This window comes from Aulonocara stuartgranti (assembly GCF_965226115.1).
Source record: "Aulonocara stuartgranti genome assembly, chromosome: 15".
Lineage (NCBI taxonomy): Eukaryota > Metazoa > Chordata > Actinopteri > Cichliformes > Cichlidae > Aulonocara > Aulonocara stuartgranti.
This window is the reverse complement of record NC_138951.1, coordinates 24240033-24255393: the sequence shown is the minus strand read 5'-3', so window position 1 is coordinate 24255393 and position 15361 is coordinate 24240033. Positions and strand designations below refer to the sequence as shown.

General features: G+C 38.6%; 1 protein-coding gene across 4 annotated transcripts in view; it reads right to left on the bottom strand.

Annotated features, from left to right (window-relative positions):
• col12a1b (collagen, type XII, alpha 1b) overlaps positions 1-15361 on the bottom strand; it is a 150052-nt gene that overhangs the window by 133765 nt on the left and 926 nt on the right. For all 4 annotated transcript variants that reach the window (XM_082505922.1, XM_082505919.1, XM_082505920.1 and 1 more), the window contains exons 2-10: positions 15148-15263; positions 11172-11288; positions 8908-9051; positions 6647-6706; positions 5137-5400; positions 3909-4073; positions 2533-2706; positions 2026-2316; positions 641-1243 (exon numbers count right to left, since the gene is read on the bottom strand). In XM_082505922.1, coding sequence (XP_082362048.1) covers positions 641-1243; positions 2026-2316; positions 2533-2706; positions 3909-4073; positions 5137-5400; positions 6647-6706; positions 8908-9051; positions 11172-11288; positions 15148-15226 — 1897 coding nt within the window. In that variant the 5' untranslated portion in view covers positions 15227-15263. The remainder of the gene's footprint in view (positions 1-640; positions 1244-2025; positions 2317-2532; positions 2707-3908; positions 4074-5136; positions 5401-6646; positions 6707-8907; positions 9052-11171; positions 11289-15147; positions 15264-15361) is intronic.

Below are 15361 nucleotides of genomic sequence, written 5' to 3'. Positions count from 1 at the left end.
GTACGTCTTGGACATTGCCTAGATGTCCTTTTCAGACTTTCTATTGAAAAAAATTTGTGTCCAGTCACTGTTTTATACTATCCATTATTATAGATTATAAAAAATGAAATAAAGCAGATATCCTCAATCGAAAGAAGAGTAAGAATGTCAAACCTCCAATTTCTGACTGTTTCCCATTCCAATTAACTTTCTGAATTTATTCTAAACTGCAAGTTTATCATGCAGATAAAAGAGGACAAAAGTTCACATTACTTAAAAAGTCATCAGTTGCCAAATTAATTAAATTACAAAGACTTCTGTGGTGTTTTGTTGTTGTTTGTTGTTTCAACCATGTTCATGTTTGATAGGGATTCAGTGTGCAAAACTGATTAACATCCAGCATTACAGTTAAAGCTAGGATGTACACAACTACATAAAGCAACCTGAATTAGATTAAAATGAGCATTGCTTTCTTTTTTTTACATAAATAACACAGTCCAAATAAAGGCTGAATTAAAAATAATATATGTATCCATCAAAAGAAAAAATGAAATCTTATGGAACTCTATAACCCTAAACACAAAACACAAGCACATTGGTCAAACAAAGCCCAGCATAGCACAATGTCATCTGCATAGACGATTATAACCACATTACTTACGTCTCTGGAGGATGTTGCGGAGTTCCTGTTCAATCCGGAGGCAGATGGACTGAATGAGTTCTTTGGAAATCCTCTGGAAGGCATCAAAGTCTTCTACAGTGTACACATGGGTCTCTGCAGGTGGATTAGCAATGGCCTCAAGCTCACTTCGCACAGCATCCTTAACACCCACAGCAAAAATCTCCACATCAGCATTTCTCAGCCTGGTGGCCGGCTCTTGGAAGGCATCGGATGACTTTCCATCAGTGATGAGGATGGTGACACGAGGAACATTGGCACGCGCTCCTCTGGCAGCCTGGAATATCTTCTCCTTGACATAAGTCATGGCCCTGCCGGTGTTGGTGGAGCCGCCACGGTATGGGAAATTTCGCACAGCCTTGACCACGGCATTTAGATCGTGGTGAGTGTTCAGGTAGAACTCAGGGTGAGGATCCCTGCTGTACTGGACCAAGCTGATCTGAACTTTGTCAGGCCCAATGTCAAAAGTATTGACCAACACCTCTAGGAATGCTTTTACTTTGGCAAAATTTGCCAGACCAATGCTATAGGATCCATCAACCAGAAGGACAACATCAGCCTGCACATCCACACCAAGGGAACATTCTGGATAGACAGAAAAAAAAGTACAAAGTTGACTGTTAAATTCTTTACAATAAAGGTGTTTATTCTTGTATAAAGTTGATATTGAGCTAAAGAATGGTGGTGTTGAGAAAGTCTTAATAGCATGTGCTAGTCCTCTAAAGATAATACAACATTTGAACAACATGTTACAAGAGCGCTCATAGTCAAGTGAAAACTATAATTGATTAGAATTTGGCTGGTTTTTCTAGTCAAATAGGCAGCAGTGCACAGTTTCCAGTGTGGCTGCAAGTCACACTGAGGCCCCCTGAGGTCTAATCAGGCATAATACTAGCTCTAACTCTATCCCTGTGCTATCAGAATTTGGTTTTTTTAATTGCTTTCCAAAGTCTTGGCAATCATTGGAGAAAAATAAGGAAGTATTCTAACTAACAAGCATTGAAATCTATGAACATTTATTCCAAGAATCACTTTTTTTTGTTTTTAAGATATAAAATTAGTCTTCAGGACTAGAGCTAGAAGTGATGACTTAGACATCACTGGTTTAAATTTAGTAAGCTTTTTTATGGACCTGTTCCCAAAACTTTTTGATTGTCACCTGCAATTTGTTTAGTCTGACATGTGAGCTGATACAATGTTTCCAGGTTTCTTTGCATTATTTACAGCAGAGCGCTGAGTCAGTACAGTTTGCCAGAGCCTGCCAATTAAACCACTGATTCACTTACAGACATTTTATTCATTAATCTATGCCGGTAGTCAAAGAGAAGTCTCTCTATAAACTTTTACTTTCATTGTTTAGTACTCACCCAGTGAAACTCTAACTGGCAGAGTCTTCTGCATGGCCGTGATGGGCTCGCTGGGTGTCAATCCCTTCAAGGCAAACAGAACGATTTGGTACTCTGTATCTGCCGAGAGACCTCGGACCACCACCGAGGTCTGGCCTGCGCCCACGTACAGTTCCTGACGCATGCTGCCAGCCATCATGGGGATCAGCTGAATCTTGTATCCGGAAACATCTCCAATAGAGGGGTCCCACATCAACCGCATGGACTTTGAGATTACCTCCTGGACCTGGAGATTGGAGGCTGGCTCAACAACTGCAAAAATAAGAGATGGAATCACAATTATAATGTCATATATTTGGAAAAATTAAATAAAAAATAAGAGACAAAAAATAAGAGTGTATACTGCAATCTACATCAAACTACAGTTTCAACCATATTAAAGGGTAAAAACAAAGGTACAAATGGCAAGAGAATGTTTTTTAACAACTCAGACTAGGCATGAAAGTATTAGTTTTAAAGATGTCTCACATTCGTCTCCACTGACTACCACATTGAGCTGATCTTCTACACCAGCGCACATCCGAGTAATGAGCTGTTTTTGCACGTTCTTTATCATGTCGAAGGTGGCCACACTGTAGATGTGACTGCTGTAAGGGGTAGAGGCCATTAGCCTCATCTCCTCTTCATCTGCCTGTTGGATACCTACGGGGGAAAAAGACAAACCACAAACTCAAAGCTGTGGTAAAAGCAGAGTGGATGGTTCTTCATGAACATGTGGAAATTGTTGTGGTTTTCAATGCCGGCCAAATTTAGAGATGATTCCTCATTTTGAGCTAAGCTGAGGCGACACCACTGAATTCTTAGCCATCCTTGTAAACTCACTGGCATTGGTTGACGCGGTAACGGGTGCATTTGCTCCAGGTCTGTAAATACTGGATGAAATGAACAATCTGTAACAAAGTTAAGCGAGCATTTACTTTCCACGTTTGCATATTAAATGCTCTCTTTTCTGTTCCACATTGGTTGGAAAGTCTGACAACATGGGCAGTAAATATGAAAAGGGTTTATGGTGCTATACTCCTCTGTAAAACTTTGACACTGTTGGAAGAGTTGTATCCATGCATAGATTTAAGTTTGACTAAGACAGCTGGTATCCTGTGAACTTTCTTATTGAGAGAGGTACTTACTAAAAAAAAATTTTTATTGCTTTTAGACAGGGTCAACTATGATATGGGTTAAAGTTCTTTCATAAGTGCCTATTTGCTGGGGCTGGGGTTTAAACCCAACAACTTTTTGATTAGAGGCACTGAGTAATTACCATTACTTCCTGCACCATTCAGTGTTTCTATAAAACACGTGACCTTAGACCCACAAAAGTTAAGAACTCATATTTGCCAAAAGAAGCCATGTCACTGTAAGCTTTGCCTTAAGACAACTCCACCAAACTCCACCTTTAAGAATCCTTTTAAAGCTGGGATAACCTCCAAAAACATGATGGCTAGCCCGATAAATTGTCTCTAGGGAACGTAGCAGGAAGGTTACAGTGGTCCTCTGACAAAAATTAAAAACCATTAGTGTCTCGCTAAGCAGTTTTCTATCATTGATCTGTTTCCACTGACTGCAAAAGATGAGCTATAAGTCCTGAACCACCAGGCCTCTTTAACTCCATAGCAACATCCCAGTGGTGTTTCTTCGTCTGAGTTTGTGGAAAGTCTGAGCGAAACTGGAGCATAAACACATATAAAACCTGCTATCACTTGCTTGTAGGTTAACGATGTAGGAATTTAACCTTCTTCCATTACTACGTCACCACAGGTTGCTTTTGTTACAAACCCCTGCTAAAAGCATTAAATACGAATAGAAAATGTAATGTGGAGTGCAATAAAATTGCTCTGGCTGCATACCGAGGACAAAGATCTCCACCCCCGTGCTCCGGAGCTGCTTGGCATAGCTCGCCACTGGATCCTCAGATTTGCCATCTGTGATGATCACCAGCACTTTGGGGAGACCGTTTCTGGCGCCGGACGCCTCACTGAAAACATTTCTCAAAACGTAGTCCAGAGCGTCACCTGGACCAATGAGAGAGAGAAGAGTTTTACTTCATTGGGTGTTCTTAGATTTAAATTGTAGAATGATGAGGAGAAAAACAACTATTTGATTCAGGAAATCTTTTTGTAGACCAAAACTCAAACTCAGCAATAAACCGAGCAGCAAAATCAGAGATATCACAGAAGGATGAAACACAGCACATAATCATGATGAGAAATCCACCAGCAAACTTTTTGACATTTAATTCTCTGAGGTACCTTCATTGATCATGCGCTCCTTCAAGTTTGATATAAACTCCATTTTTTCTTTCTCTTTTCTTGACGAAATTTTATATTACTTGTAATTTTCTTGATCTGTCTTCTGAACATTTCATATGTGGTCTGTTTCAAAATTTGAGGATTTAAAATGAGCATGGTCTTAGCAGGAATGGTTCAAATTCAGTAGCACTCCTGGCATTTCTCATTTCATCTTGCGTGCACTATTCAGGCACTACTTCACTCTGCATACAGTTACTGTGAGCTACTTTGCAGCCCACCTCTAATCCAGCTCTTCCATTTCATGCTGTATCTGAATTAATCATTGTCATTTCTCTTATTATCAATGCCTGCTCTGTTTTGTCAGAGGGTCCTGCTGCTGCTCTCTTTCCATGTACACCCATGGAAGGGCGGGGAGGTCCCAGATCAGAGTGATCTCGCCAAATTTAAATGACTTCACTTGCAATAACAATCCCGTTTTGACTCAAGTGGCCCTGACAAGGCTGCTTTATTGCTTTCTCAGCAAGTTAAACTGTGTGTAATGTGATTATAATTTTATTTCCCTGTACTTTAATGGATGTGTTTTTAATTCCCTTACATCCCAGAGTTTTGCCTGCCTATTTGTCAAGTGAGCCAAGTGAGACACACGTGAAATGAGCACTCACCTCACAAAAACAAATCAGTCTTTAACAGCCATGTATTAAAAAACGATTATTCTTGCTACCAAAGATAAACATCCCCCTTAAAAAGGGTGTTACTGATTGAAAATGTCCCAGGTCAATTTAACTCCACAGAAAACCCAAAGAACTGAACAGCATCAACAGGTCACCTGTGTTCGTGTTGCCTCCTTTGTACGGCATTGAGCCGATGGCCCGCAGAAGCGCCGGTCTGGTCTGGTGTTCGTTCAGGTTGAACTCAGTCCTGGCGTCATCACTGTACTGGACCACGCCTACCCGGGTTTTTTCCTCGCCGATATGAAAGGCTCCGGCAGCCGCAGAGATGAAGGAGCGTATGTATTTGAAGTTTGGCCTGCCCACACTCCAGGAGCCGTCCACCAAGAACACCACATCGCCGATGATGCTGGCAGAGCATCCTGCAAAAAAAGTTCAAGAATGAAAAGGAAGAAAACGCTGAACATTAAACAGAAAATGTAATTTTTCTGCCCCCATATGTGAGTAATAGCCTTGGACTTTAGGTTTATTCAGTGGCAGTACTTTCTCGATAACGTTAATATTCTTTGTTGAGACTAAAAAAAACCCACTCAGTGTTATTTTAGATTAAATAATGATTTGCATTGTTCCACTTTTGGCTCTCTTGTCTGAAAGTCAATTTGAGTGGATTTGTTTGGTTAATGCTTGAAATTAAGGCCTGAGGGTTAAACTAAGATGTCAGTAAATATCCCACTCATGAAGTTGAATCCTGTACATGTGCCAGAAAAAGCATTTGCTAACAAGTGACTCAATGAAGCTTCAGAAGTTGCTGGCTACATCAAAGATCATCACGCCAAACAGCTCAGCAGTGCTGGTGTTCACGTCCTGCCACTGTGTAGACCTGAATGTGGATGTTTCTTCGGATTTTTGGGTTCTTCTCTCTAACGTTAGAACCTTCAGCTTCCAGTATAAAGTGGCATACTTTTAGTTGCCTAATCCTAAACTTTTAAACAGACCTTAACCACTAAAATTTTACTTGGGGGTGTTAAGATGTTGGATTTACTCGCATTCACTTTTCTCAGCTCAGCATGTTTTAAAGTCATTATTTTTTGTTAATTTAGACACTGTTTGTTGAACCAGACTTCATTGTCTCTCCTCTGCCCTGCTTTCTGGGAGTTTCCTCGTGACTTTTCCCTCATGAAGAGAAGGAAAAATCTGCACAACCTCGTCATCGTGTGCAGAATGGGGGCCAGGGCAGCAGTGGCAGAAGCAGCGCTCTTGTAAATCAGCATCTGTAATGGTTTCCACTTCTCTCAGCACTTCGGGGCTGGGTTCAGCTCACTCCCACAGCTCCAACAGCAGCAACCTCCCACCACACCTATGACCCCCGCCGCACTGAGCATGTGCAGCTTCCCCCGTATTGGCATAACTGCTCGGCAGGGAACCAAATCGATGACCAAATCCTTCAGAGATTTATGGGGGCCTAATTTTGATTATTGCTATACAATGGGGTGTTTGTAGAGCCTTCCTTCACTGCTAAGCTCACACTGATGAACACCGCCCAGAAGAAAACCCACGAACAAAAAGTCGAGGAGGTATGGCAGTGGATTTATGACTCATCATTATCTGAGTAGGAAGTGAAACCCCTGGTCAAACTAAGGTGTGTAATAAGTGAACAAAAGTACTCACTGGCTGAATCTGAAGAGTCTGGTTTCCTGGAAGTTCCTCTTGTGCTTCCACTAGATTCAACTGTAAGACAATGAAACAATCGCGTAATTACAAAAGTCAGTTCATATTATCTATTGTGCTGAAATTATCCTCAGGAAACCCAATATCTTTACAGTGATGACATGTTATGAATCATTTTCTGTCACTGTTTTTCTTCATGTGAAGGCAGACCTCTGAAATCAGCCCAACTCTTGTGTTTTAAATTTCCCTACGTAGGATTTATCCTCTCATCAGAGGGTTTCTTGAGCAATTTTTCCTTTTTCGTGATGCAACAAACTTCCAAATGAGCTCCCAAATGGAGAAACTGTCAGGTTGATGTCATAGTTTGTGTAGGATTTCCAGCATAGCTCAAGCTCAGAGGGCTTCTCAGATCATCAGTTGTCCCCACCAAAAACTGCTGCCATGATGTCAGTGAAGACCTCAGTCAAAGCCTGAAATCTGGGTCAGTGTCCCATTTCATACTTTTGCTTGTAAACATCATAAACATGGTTTAGGCCTATCCCTGGTTTGACAATCCGAAGAAATCCTTTCTTCCTCTGAACACCAAAGTGCTTTACATTTTATTTACAAGTTGTTATCTTTAAATGTCTTCAGTCTTTTCTATTGGTTGATTTTTAGCTACAAACCTCTCCTTGGAGTGGTTTCCTCTAACTTCTGTTCATGTATGAGTAAAAACCATAATCAGTATGACTTTATTCCTCATTGTATTTTACAATTGTTTGGTCCGAAACAGAATTAGGCATAAAGGGTACTTTTTGTAAATTCTTTCTTCCTTTTTTTTAATGATCAAAAATGGTAAAAAAAAAAAAAAAAAAAAAAAAATCTTTATATGGTGTTAAATGAATCTGAACTAGGGCCAGGCTTAAAAAAATATCTAATACCTCTTAGTGCAATAAGATGGTGCAGTATGTTAATACAAACATTATTTGAAGGTACTTTTTCAAAAATGACATTCTGCAAAATGTACATAGATCTTTCACCAACAGGGGCAATGTGTTGAAATGTGTGCTGCTGTTATCCTTTGGTATCTGCCCCCTAGTGGTGAACAATTTAGTAACATGTTAGTAAGGGTGATTCCAAAAACTACCTTTAATTATGCTGTCCCTATCTCCTGGAAAAATCTGAGCTGATTACTATGTGGGAATTTAAGTCGGTGTTATAGAACTGAGAAAATAATATTGGTAGACGTTGTGTCCACTGACTGTAGCGTTTGACAGTTGTATTTGTGTGTTTATGCTTATATCAGTTATCTTTTAGTCCAGGTAACTCTTGAAAATAGGTTTTTAATCTCACCAAGACCTTTACCTCAATAATAACAGGCTGTAATATTTCAAAAATGTCTTCAGCCAAGTGACCAAAGTGAATAATGAAATTTTATCTTTTGGTGCTGGAACTGTTGATTATGGTAAAGTAATATAGAGGAAAAATGTTGATGGAAATCTGTGGTAGACACGCTACAGGTTGCTGTTTTCCAAGTGCAGAAGAACAAATTGTTTTTGAATTGCAAAAGGGTCAAAAGAAGCGATGCCTACTTATAAATTCTCATTGCACAACTTAATGTAGCCATTATTTTTGCACAATACAATTTGAGCTGCTCTTGTGTCTTTTTTCTGTAATTAGGTAGTGGTAAACTATTCAAAAAATTCTGTAAATAGTAAAACCCCTCCCTTCTGCATTAAAAAAACTCACCTTTGAAGTCATGTTGTTCATGCTGTTCCTCGTGCCTGTTTTCAATTGTCTTGTTTTTCAATTGTCTGTCTTGGCTGGCTCCCTGTGCTGCAGATTTGCTTAAATCTGTCAAGTCAGACTTTTAGTCTACAGTTTTTAACTTTGGCAAAACTAAAAATTGTCTTAACTGACTCCAAATGTCATGCTAAATGGACCTTGTGGTGAGCTTGCTTTGTGATTTACTGTTTCCAGGATAAAGAATTAAATACAAACCTATTTTTAAGTCAAATTAAAGCAATTTAAATAAAGAAATACATTTGAGGTTGTTTCCTTGAATGACGAACAGTCTGCTGTACTGAAACACCAAAATACTGAAACGAATGTAGAAACCGAGCAATGTTATTAACATATACTGGTGAAAGGGCAACACCTGGCAGGTGTCTCTCTGTTATCTTCCACACTCGGTGTTAGTTTTTAGCTTTTTTTTAAGCTTTTTACGGGACATCTGGCATTGATTTCCACAAGCACACAAATGCAGAGACACGGTGACTCACGTGTGATCTGGCCGGAGATGGGCAGACTCTGCTCTGATCCAGAATATGCAGTTATCGTTACGACATAATCCACATCTGGAGTCAGGTCTGAAATGGAGGTCTTAGTGGCAGATGCAGGCAGAGTAAATTCTTTTGTTGGTTCTTCTACAAGAATGCACAAAGTCAGAGGGAAGTCATTAGGAAACTATTACATGACTTGATTTCTCCAAGAGTCAGTACAGGGCTTCAGAAAAACCTGATTTCGACTGCTGACCCGGGGACTGGAATAGCCATGTAAACACACAATAGTACAATCGATTTGATAAAAAAACAACTTTCTTTGTTACTATAAAACACACATTATTTTAACCCTTTAATTCCCCTGAATGTTCCATAAGATGAATGCTAATTATTTGTTAAAAAATATCTTAGCCTCAGCTAATAGAAATGAACAATATTAACAGATTATATTTAATGTCAAAACTTTCTCTAATATTTCTGTGCCTCTAATAACTGAAACTGTAAAACTTACAAACTAATTTTCAGTTACTTTTTTATTTAACAAAAAACAGAAACGTAAAAATATTTACTGTTATATATTAGGCCTATTTCTTGACAAAATATATCAACCTTGGTGTTTATCAGTTACCCATCCTAGCTTATTTATTTAGCATTTGTTTTTAACATCATTTGAAACGTTTCTAGGTTGACCTTTTTGTAGGTTGACTTTTTTTTTTTTTTAATAAAAATGACTCTTGTTTTGCTATCTCAGCAAAAAAAAAAAAAAAAAAAAAAAAGATAACTGGCTAATCTATTTGCTAATTGACATGAATAGAAAGGCTAATGTTAAAGTTAGCTATATGGGCAGTTAGTCAAGGTATGTAACTGTTATCCTTATTTCTTAGTCAATATGGAAGTGCAAGCTACAGTTTTGGGGTTTGGTTAGCTAGCTAATAGTATGTAGCTGTTACAACTTGTTGTTGATGAATATACATATTAAAGCTAATATTAGTTCTGTTACTTAGCTCGTTCAGCAATAGCAATGATATGTCACATTCACATCATAGCCTCATCAATTTAGTCCTTGTAAAGCCTTCATGTTGAAAAGCTAATAATCTCAGTACCTGTTTCTTGTCAGAAAAGATCTGTTATTGAAAGTAATATGCTACTCACTTAGTACACTTTCTTAAGATGGCTTTTGAATAGCAATTGCCAATAAATAACTAAACATTACCTCTGTTAAATAAAAAAAAAAGTGTTTCACTTACTTTTACTTACATGTTTGTATTTAAACTGATGCTAGTTTTGTTAACTAGCAACAGTACGTCCCTTACCTGTCAATGATTTAATAGTTCTGTTAATTAGTGTCTGTGTTTGATCGTATGTGAGTGGACGTTAATTCTTTTAGTTAGTAACAGCACATTGCATACCCCTGTGAGTGTTTGAATGTTAGTTAGATGTAAATGACATATTTTTACTATCTACATTTGACTTTGCTGATGTTAGCTCTGTCAGCTATTAAAAGTATGTCTGTGTTTGATTGTATATAAGTTGATGTTAATTTTAGTTAGCAACAATAAGTCACTTACACCTGGCAACATTTAAATATATATAAGCTAAAGTTAGTTCTATTACTCAGTGTATGATGTTAGTGCTATTTTTTCCATGCATAAGAAGAAACTTGTACTCACGTAAGTTTTACTAACAATTTTTGAAATTATATAGAATACAGAAGTCTTAGTTGAGGACATTTTACTGGGTTCTGAATGATGATTCTGAAATATGAGTTGGTGACTATCAGCATGCAAACTAATGTTAGTTCTATCAGTAAGTTAGTATAATATAGTACAAGTATATATACTCTAAGGCTGTGCTTTGTGAAGATGTTGAAACAGCACATGGTCTTTCTGAAAGTGGTGAGTTATTTTGGGTAAAGTCTTGGATCATTTGAAATAATAGCTCTTCTTTTTAAATCTATGCATAAATATCTCAGCTATTACATAAAAGGTCTTACATGTGCATGCCTGAGCTAAAGTAACACAGATTGCAGTTTGCAATGTCAGTGCTGGCAAAGTTCAGCGCTGGTAACCGATGATAAGATTTCTCCATTCATAATGTTTTTCCTTTTTTATCATTAGAAGCTCCTGGAGCTAAACTTGTGTCTGCAGAAACCTTTAGATAATTGCGGTAAGTGCTGAGTCCTGTCAGGTTGAGTGAAATCTTTATGACACTTGTAATGTTACAGGCATGGCACGACAGAACCTGCAGGTTTAATGAGCACCAACCTGTGTCTGAGGTCACTTCTATTCTGTAACCCTGTATCCTCGACCGTGGTCTTCTCCACATCATTTCCACTGAGTTCTCACTTAAAATCTTAAATCTTAAGTCTGATGGAGAGTCCACTGTGAAGAAAAAACATCAATGCAGTTAGCACTTTATCTTTAAGAGCAAAGTGTATTGTAGTGATCATTATAAAAAAGGACCAACAGTCAACACTTCCAAGGTGAAGTTAGACAAGTTCACTGTTGGTGCAAACAACACAAGACGCACCAAACTACAAATGAGAGGAAAGCCATTTTGAAGACAAAAAAATGACCTCCGTTTGGCTCGTGTGGCTACAATCAACAACTCAGGCAACAGACCAAGACAACAAACACAACACAACGGTATCTAAAACTTAGGAGGGACACACAGAGGGTTCGTATATGAGACCTGGTGAATTTTGGGCGTTATCATGAATATGGAAGCAAAAAACAGGTCAAATGAATTTTAAGAGCAACAAGCGATGGCATGTATTTAAAAAATGCGTTTGAGGAGTCTTTATTCGACTCGTATGGGATTTACCCTCACATCTTTTATGTAACATTTTAAAATCTTTGTTGATTGGTAAAACCAGAGTTATAAAATTAAGACAACAGCATCTAAAATGGAAAATTCAACATCAAACACTTAAGACATGAAGCATAATCAATCATAAATGGTATTACTGACACCATTCTTCAGCCACATAGCTTTATTGTGAGACTTTTTTGTTTTTATATCCTGACATTGCTAATTCAATCTTATTAAATGAACTTCATTTTTTTTTTAAATATTGCATTGATTCAGTTTAAATGGGGTCCTAAGGAACAAAACTTTTAAGGAATTAAAATTTGAATGATGACTGTTTTCTGATTAAGATTTCACTGCTATTACCTGGTGTTTAAATTTGAACATTAACAACTCAACATACAGTATTTCCCAACTCCATAATTACATGGCGATCCCTAGACGGAACAGCCACAATCATAATGATAATAATAGTAATAATAATAAAATATAATTATATTTAAAAAATATTCAATTGTTTTGGCCTGTGTTTGCTTCCGTACCTCTCATGGATGCAGATAACAACGCTTTTTAAATATTTTGAATCCTGAAATGTTTGTGGCTGGTGATGTCGTTTTTTTTTTTTAATTTTGAAAATCACCAGTCACGATCTCCTCCTGTCAGCTAACTCCAACATGGACTGACGGACATCCAGCAGTCTGTCCATGACCTCAATCCAACACAGGATGTTGAATTGACCAAGAAAGTGCTGATTATACAATGGATAAAGACCGGAGTCATCACTCTCATTGTCTCCATTGCAAACCTCATAAAAGAATACACAATGTGAGTGCAGACATGTGTACATCTTTTTCTTATGTTTCCAAAGAATCTACACCAGAGGTTCTTAAACTATTTAAGTCTAAAAAAAAAGGATCCATAATCTACCTTTGTTGGAAATTTACCATACAGTTAAGACTCCAAGAATACTTCTAGGATTCGGATCATAGTTTAAGAACCACTGGTCTTTGTCATGTTAACCAGCAAACCAAATTGACATGGAGGATAATAATTATATTTATTCACAGAGCATGTCTCTAAACGTATGTTATCAACTTCTTTCCACAAGCAACAAAACAAGCAGATCATGCACGTGTACATGAAAAGTTGTTGACAACAACTTAGGACAATGAACAAAAAGTTTCCATGTACACGAGGGACCACAGACTGTTTTTAAAGAAATATTTTAAAATGATATTCTTCAGGTTGGGGTGCTTATTTATGATGCTCTAGCTTGCTATCAAGATAATACACAAAGATGTTGACTCTAACTTGGTGCTACAAAAAAGGCATTCAGTCACAATATGGCTTTAAATAGCTGAATATAAACACAACTGTCTGTCTGCCTCAGGCACAAAAGCAGAGACAAATCTGTTTCTATAACAGGAAGTGTAACTTTGTTCCTGACAAATGAGAATAACGGTTTTCAGTAATTTCTTTCTTGTCAATAAATCCCACACAAAGCTCCCAAGTGGTTTATATTTTTCAAAGTGATTGAGTAATTTCCAAAAACAGCTGTTCAAAGCTGAAGATTTTGGCGAACATACAGGAAAGCACACATTTGGGACTATATTTAGAGGCAGATTAACACAAATATGGTGCCCATGTTTGCCAGAATCAAAAACTGAGTCCATCAGTGTTCCGAGGTCTACAGTGGAGCTCTATAGCAAATAGAAATATTAAAGAAGGTGACTTATTACCAGAAGGAAACATCTGCTGTTAGTTTGGGTCTTTTTGTGGGATTGGTTGACTGTAAAGAAAAATGCACGATAAACCTCTGCATGTAACAAACAGGTGGAAAAACTGTGTCTAGTTCTTAATCTTTTCATGCTGCAGGAAGTTTATCAGCACATGTTCGCAGCGGGTAACCTGAGCTCCGGAGTTTGTGATCATCTCATCAACCTTTCCAGCTGCACGGATTAAAAAAATCTAAATACAGATGATCTAGCTACAGTTTATAGATTAGCCGGGATTTCTAGACCACCAACCAGTTGTTTTTATGTTAGTGTGGGGGAGGGGTGAAGAATATCACTGTAAAATATTGTCGTGAAGCCAAGACCTGGGGGGTCAAGGCTTGACCGGGGAAGGTTACAGGACGTTAAAAATGGAGGAACCACCAACCTGGTGAATCAATTCAAGGGCCGCGTGGGGGAGGGGGCCGCTGCTTCTGTTTCCGAACGGGGGGTATCACAGCCAAAAACTACCCGACAAACTTCAGCTTTTAATCCAGACACACACTGTTACCATCCACACGCACATTCATCCACATTTTAAACACATCCAGGGCTCGGTTCTAAACTGATTTTATTCTGCAGTTCTTGCTCTGAAATGGGACTGTTTGGAGCCGAGCCCTTCCCGTTTGGAGGCTTCTTTGTGTTCAAGGTGTTTCAGCCTTTAAGTCCGGCCCTAGCATCAAACTATTGTGGAATATATGTGACCCATTACTGTGCCGTGACCCCTGGAAAGGCAGCCAGGGCCCCCCGTTGGGACATTAAAGACAGAGAGGGGGTCTCAGGAGGTCAGAAAGTCTCTTGGAAAGGAGAGAAGAAGAAACTTTCCTTCTTTCTTTTTTAACTGTGCTTTCTTCTGCTTTTATTCTGGGATGATCCAGATTTCAGTGCAGCCAGTTGTCTCCTGTCCTAACCTCTGAAACCTCTGGAAAATAACGCGAAACTCATATTTTGTCTTTCCGTTCCATCAAGAGAAAAGACGTAGGGAGGAAACTTGGCTACGTGCCGCCTGGGCTTTTTCCTTTTTTCCTCTTCTACTTTTTTAAAACTGGAGGAATGTAATCTGTAGTAAAATGCAGTCGGGGATTTCGAGCAACGGCGCCACCTGGCATTAAAAAATTAGACTGCATTTAATTTTAATCACATTTTTTTCCTTTCAACATTTAAGAACAAGACTGCTTTGGTTTTCAATTACAGGAAAAAGGTGATGATATTCTCACCGTATATCTGATTTTTTTTTTGTTAATCACCAACATGAAGCCACATCTAACTACACAATTAAATCTGAGCTGCATTCGTGCTCTCATTAAAGTTGAACTTCACGGTTTGACATGCTTCGAAAACAAAAGTAATAATACAAAAACCCTCCCGTCTAGAAACTCAAACTCAATGTATTTCAAGCTGGGGTCGTTTTTCTCTTCAAGCAGAAATTCTTGATGGAAAAGTGAATCACTGGATCACAAAAAATCATCAAACAGAAGTTAAAATCAGAAGTTCAAACAAATCAATCCACAGGTACACATTTGCTTCAGTGATTTTTTTTATTCATTTAGACTAAAAGTGCAGCTACACACAGCAGGCAGAGGAGAGACAGAGGTGAGAGGAGGTGGAAGAATTCAGATGTGTTGAATTAAAAGAAGTGGAGGAGGAGGAGCGGCTTTACCTTGCTCCTGGGCCTGAGAGGAGGACAGCAGCAGTGCCAGGACGGCAGCAACCGCTGCCAGAGAGAGCCTGCTGTTCATCTTCGGCTCCGCTGGTCTCAGCAGTGCATGAATGAAACTGCGAGAGGAACCAAGGAGGCAGTTAAACTCCCTCAGGGCTTCATAAGACTGTTAATCCTATCTGAACGAGAACCTCGGAGCTCATTAATCTTCATT